This window comes from Phaseolus vulgaris, chromosome 2 (assembly GCF_000499845.2).
Source record: "Phaseolus vulgaris cultivar G19833 chromosome 2, P. vulgaris v2.0, whole genome shotgun sequence".
NCBI classification, from domain to species: domain Eukaryota; kingdom Viridiplantae; phylum Streptophyta; class Magnoliopsida; order Fabales; family Fabaceae; genus Phaseolus; species Phaseolus vulgaris.
The window spans coordinates 46,141,270-46,146,634 of record NC_023758.2 but is presented as its reverse complement, the minus strand read 5'-3'; the positions used below and the strand labels follow the sequence as shown (position 1 = coordinate 46,146,634).

General features: G+C 32.3%; 1 protein-coding gene across 1 annotated transcript; it reads left to right on the top strand.

The window, feature by feature from the left end:
• The first annotated feature begins 334 nt into the window (after positions 1 to 334).
• Positions 335 to 3,151, top strand: LOC137812673 (transcription repressor MYB4-like). Its single transcript, XM_068614824.1, has 3 exons — positions 335 to 565; positions 961 to 1,090; positions 2,102 to 3,151. Exons 1-3 carry the CDS (start codon positions 433 to 435, stop codon positions 2,778 to 2,780), a joined length of 942 nt encoding a protein of 313 aa, XP_068470925.1. The 5' UTR covers positions 335 to 432; the 3' UTR covers positions 2,781 to 3,151.
• Positions 3,152 to 5,365: the final 2,214 nt, after the last annotated feature.

The window sequence follows — 5,365 nt, the reverse complement described above, 5'->3', positions numbered from 1 at the left end:
ATTTTCACTGCACTAAAATCCCCTACTAATCCCAATGTTACCTCCCTGGTGATTATTTCATCCCACGTATTATTTCGTCTCCCTCTGATTTAATCTTCCGGTGAACAGCTTTATTTGTTTGCGCAGGTGTATGAGGAAGTTTGGTTAAGTAATTGGTGGAGAGGTACGTAGAAAGTGGCTACATACTAATGAATATATGGAGTTAAGTTGATGGAATGTCATTGTAGTGTTAGATGGAGATCTGGGTCCCTTGCGTGGACCCCACATGAGGTTCTGAATGTATGTCGGCTAGGGCATGTACTTTTAAAGGAGGGAGGAAAGAGAGTCTTTAACTATTGCACACACATTTGATCCAGGAAAAATACAAGCCACTTAGGGAACAAGAATATAAAAGAAGGAAAAAGAAGACGACAGAGCAAGAAGCCTAGAAATATGGGTCACCATTCTTGCTGCAACCAACAGAAGGTTAAAAGAGGACTTTGGTCTCCTGAGGAAGATGAAAAACTCATCAGATACATTACAACTCATGGATACGGCTGCTGGAGTGAAGTTCCAGAAAAAGCTGGTCTGTTCTTCTTTCTTTTTCCTTTTAACTAATATTTCTTCAAGACACTCAAACTTCTATTAAAATACAATGGATCAAAAAATAATATTATATTAAATCTAATCATTCAGATTCTCGAGTTGATGAAATTCATATATATTTCGTACTAATAAAAAATTCATGAAAAAAAATCTAATGAAGAATTTTGTTATGATTACTTTTTGAACTGATAATTAAAGTGTTGAACAAATCAAAAGGGAGAGAGAGTGTTTCTCAATCTTTAATTCCTTTGGGTACTTTAGAATTTCTTTTTGATCAGCTACTCTTGATTTGTTTATGATGAGATAGAACTGCCATCAATCCCTCTGAGTGTAGTGTTTGTGTTTATTTCTCATCTATGGTTAATTGGCTTTCAGGGCTTCAAAGGTGTGGCAAGAGTTGTCGCTTGAGATGGATTAACTATTTGAGACCTGATATTAGAAGAGGCAGGTTTACACCTGAGGAGGAAAAGTTAATTATAAGCCTTCACGGGGTCGTAGGCAACAGGTTTCAATACCCACAATTTTCAATCTTGTTTTCATCTTCCTGCATTTTCTGCCCTACTGTCATAATACACACGCCTTCTTCTCGCTCCTATATATATTCTGTAGTTGAGTTTATAGTTTAATAGCTCTCTATTAGGCCAAAAAAAAAAATTAATGGAATAAATATTGGTTATATATGTGTGATTAATTTTCATTGATTATTATATGGAGTAGTTTATAATCTGTGTATAAATGAAGGACTTATTATGATGATGGCTTATTAAGACATTCCTTGTCTATGGCTGATCTTTCTATTTCAGTTATATATGAGAACTTCAACTTTCTGATAAACAACTAACCAAATAAGGTAGGTATAAAAACAGCATTGCACTTCTAGTATCCATGATTCTGGCTAATAATTGTATTTGATCTACACAAACTATTTGAGCATATTTCTCAATTATCTTTATATACTGCGTACGTTCTTTTTTCACATACAACTACAAAATATCGTAGTCAAAGAGTAATGACAGAAGTTCTCCCGTTTTTTTCTATACATAAGCAGATTCGTTTCTAAGTAAAGGCTACCTGAACTAGCTATCGGCCTCTTAGCTGCAGTTTTAGGAAGTCAAGTGATCAATTCTTTCAGCCCTATATTTTCTTGTCCACCTTCCCAGGCTTACCATATATAGATGATATAGATCTGTATACTTCCTACAAAAAATTCGGCTACTAAAACGTTATCTTACAAAAAATTACAGTTCTTTTGGAGGGATGTGCTCTTGTATCTTGTTATTTATGGTATGTTAACATGTTAATGTTGAGTGATAAAAAACTTGTGTGTTGAAATTATTTGAAATGAAAAACTATATATCTTAAGGGTTTCATATACTCTTTTTCTCTCTCCTTCTTTCTTAACATGTCTAAACTTACATGTTTAATTATATATACATCTAAACATCTGGTATAGAACATATGTTTCTCTTGATTTAAACGGTGGGATTGTATTGATTCTTGAATCTGCGAAATGCAGATGGGCTCACATTGCAAGCCACTTGCCAGGTCGAACGGACAATGAAATAAAGAACTATTGGAACTCGTGGATAAAAAAGAAAATAAGAAAGAGTTCAGTGTCTTCAACCACTATTGCACAAAGTATCGATCAGAATTCTTCCCAGTTCAACTTCAATTCCAATCTGCTAGGCCACTTTTCTTCCAACCTAGATAATCTACAAACAAAACCACCACTTCAAGAAACCTTGTTTTCCTCAACATGCCCTTTGTTCATGTTTGACACACCTTCACTGGAAGGCCCAGCAACAGACTGCAACAGTGTACGAGCAGAACATTTTCAAGAGGCTGTGGGCTTGAGCACTGAAACATGGAACCTGAGCCACCATCAGGTTCAGGCACTTCCTCCTCTCACAGTGACTGTAGGCATGGACACCACAACTTATTTACCACCATTGATAGAGAACGTGGACAACATGGTCCCAATTGAGGTACAACCTTGTACCATGGAGGAGCAAGGAGATATAGCACTAGAGTGCTTGCAGAGGCATGGCTTAAATGAATGGGTGGAAACGCAGCAGCAATGTCCTAACTTTCTCTTTTGGGACGGTGTTGAAGGACATATTGGTGGGGAAGAACTGGGACCGAATTCGGCAAATGCGGAAGCAAACACACTTTCTCCTTTTCCTTCTTCTTTGTGAGATAAAAATGATTGTGGAAGATGTCCCCACTTTTCTATGACCTCTCTGACTAGCTAGGAAGACATTTTCATGAAATGGTCCAGGCCAGGCTTTGTGAATTTGCAGAGGATATGCACGTTTCTTTGATTGCTGATTTGTAAAGATTGTGAAATGTGATTGAAGGTAAGAAATATGTGTTGTATATGCAACCAGTGGTGATGTTTGTTGGGTGTTTTGACGTGGAAGAGGGAAAAAAAAATAAAGGTGATTGCAATTTGCAAGTAGCAGCAAAAGCTTTGTTTTGAACAGATGTAAAGCATCTTCCAATTGCTAAATATTTGACTGATTTTCAAATGATAATAATAATGCATGGGTTTTGCCCCATCAAATAATTCCGTGTCTTCTTTCATATAGATAGAGATGAAGATATAAAATGCATCTTTTTCTTTTGTTTCATCACAGATTTCTTGTTATTTATTAGGTAGAGATGAATCTTGGTATCAGCAATTTCGTTCTTTCGCTGTATAGTTTGACTGTGATGTGAGGTTGTCTGTGGAAGACAATAATGAGTTCTTGCTCTTTGCATTTACATGTCCTTTTTACGCCAACAACCTGTCTATGAAAAGGAGAAAAAAGTGAAAAAACATTGACTTATCACATGCATGTCCCCCAAGTCGCAAGTCCCAAAAACACCGAATGCAAAAAGAGAGAGAAAAAGAGATTCTGCCGAAGGCTGTGCATGCATTCATTACTTTTCCTCTTCATAGTGGCGGGTTAATTAGGTTTAATCAACAAAAATAACACCCTAAACCCTAAAATAAAATTATACATTAATAATGCAAAATAAGTTATGCTATATACTTTAAATTTACTGATTTTTATAATAGTTATATTAAAAATTATAATAACAATTTTCAGTTAGTTTATGATCTAAAGCTTTACATTTACAGCATATAGTTATTAACTCGATTTCATTACCGATTTCTCTATTTGTTTTCCTAGATTCAACATAGTACCAATTTGTATATTAAACATTAAAATTAATCAATACTCCAATATAAGAACTTTAATAAATTTCACAACGAGGATATATATTGGCACAGTCAAATACTATAATTTTTATCGAATTTTGAATACGTTTCATTCTTTATAGCAAGATGTTTTAAGTTAGTACTGAGCGTATGTTTAGATAATAATTTGACCACCCAAATCTTATTTAGAAAATATAAATGAAGTTAGTTTTATATACAAATTAATAGCTTGTTTGGAAGAACGGTAAGGCAAATATGGTTATGACAACAAAAAAATGTGTGTTCAGTTTCTATTGCTCTATCACAAGAAGAAGAAAAAGTAAAAAAAAGTACATGAAACTTTATTTCTAAAAATTAGATAGGAGATTACAAAGTCATGCCTTAAAGAAAAACATTCTTAATCAAGGCTTTAGTGAAAATATTCACAAGTTGATTTTTTTTATTATCGGTAAAAAATTTAAATAATTTGAAGTATTTAAATGATGTTTCAACTCCTCTACACAACATTGTTTTGTATTCATGTTTTGTTATAATAGAAGGTGGTGTTTGGTGTCACAACTTGTTTTAGAGTAGTTATTTCAGGAAGTCGGTTGATTGTGTTTTGGTGTTTCTTAGCTTGTAGTTGTTGGCAATCACTTTAGATTTGGATTTGTTTGGGTGAGGTGTGTTTTTTTATGTTCTACATAAGAGTTTGATCACTTCTTCATATTTATTTATTATTTCTTGCAGATAAAAAAAAAACTCTTATACAAAACATTCTAAAAGTCAAGTTCTCAAATATAAATATATACATTACTGTCTAATCTTAAAATCTTAGACCATATCTCCTAAGAAAAATATATAGTCAACTTTAATCTTTATATTTACTTTAGTGTCTAATCTTCCATAACTACATAACCTGTACTAGCCAACATTACACTAATAGAAAATCATTAAATAAAAATTAATTTTAAAGACAAAAAATAACTGGTCACTATACTAATTAGATTAGATACAATTTTAGAGACTAAATAATTACTGTCATATAAATTAATTTTTATTATTAATAACTAGTTTCTAAATTGGTATCTAAATAGCTACCAATATTTTAACTATCAACATAATTTTTTAGTTTATAAAATAATATTTAATTTAGTTCATATAATAATTATTATTTTTTATCTCAAAAATTAGTTTTTATTTAATGATTTTCTTCTAATATTAAGCATAAGAGTTTCACCAATAAACACAAATTTCTATAATAGTACCAATGACATTACACCTACTTCAACAGCACACATAACTTCAAATAACCAAAAAAAAAAAAAAAAAAAATCAGCTCCCACTTGGCATACCGTATTGATTTAGTTATCTCCTCTTGATGATATTTTCCTAGATGGATCAACTTGAGAATGCATGTGGTAATTTTATATATGATGAAATAGAGGTCAATTTTCAAATATTTTGTTATGTGAAAAATAGGATTAGAGGCAATGTGAAATGCAACTTTATTATCACATAAACAAAAGGGTGTGTTGATTTATTATCACAATTTTCTATTTTTTTAATTTTATACTATTTTTCATGTCATAACAT

What these genes read in the sequence shown, in the direction of transcription:
- LOC137812673 (XM_068614824.1), top strand. Translation starts at nt 433, where the DNA reads ATGGGTCACCATTCTTGCTGCAACCAACAGAAGGTTAAAAGAGGACTT. An exon ending in TGAAGTTCCAGAAAAAGCTG is followed by an intron (nt 566 to 960) that starts GTCTGTTCTTCT and finishes ATTGGCTTTCAG; the next exon opens with GGCTTCAAAGGTGTGGCAAG. An exon ending in CACGGGGTCGTAGGCAACAG is followed by an intron (nt 1,091 to 2,101) that starts GTTTCAATACCC and finishes TGCGAAATGCAG; the next exon opens with ATGGGCTCACATTGCAAGCC.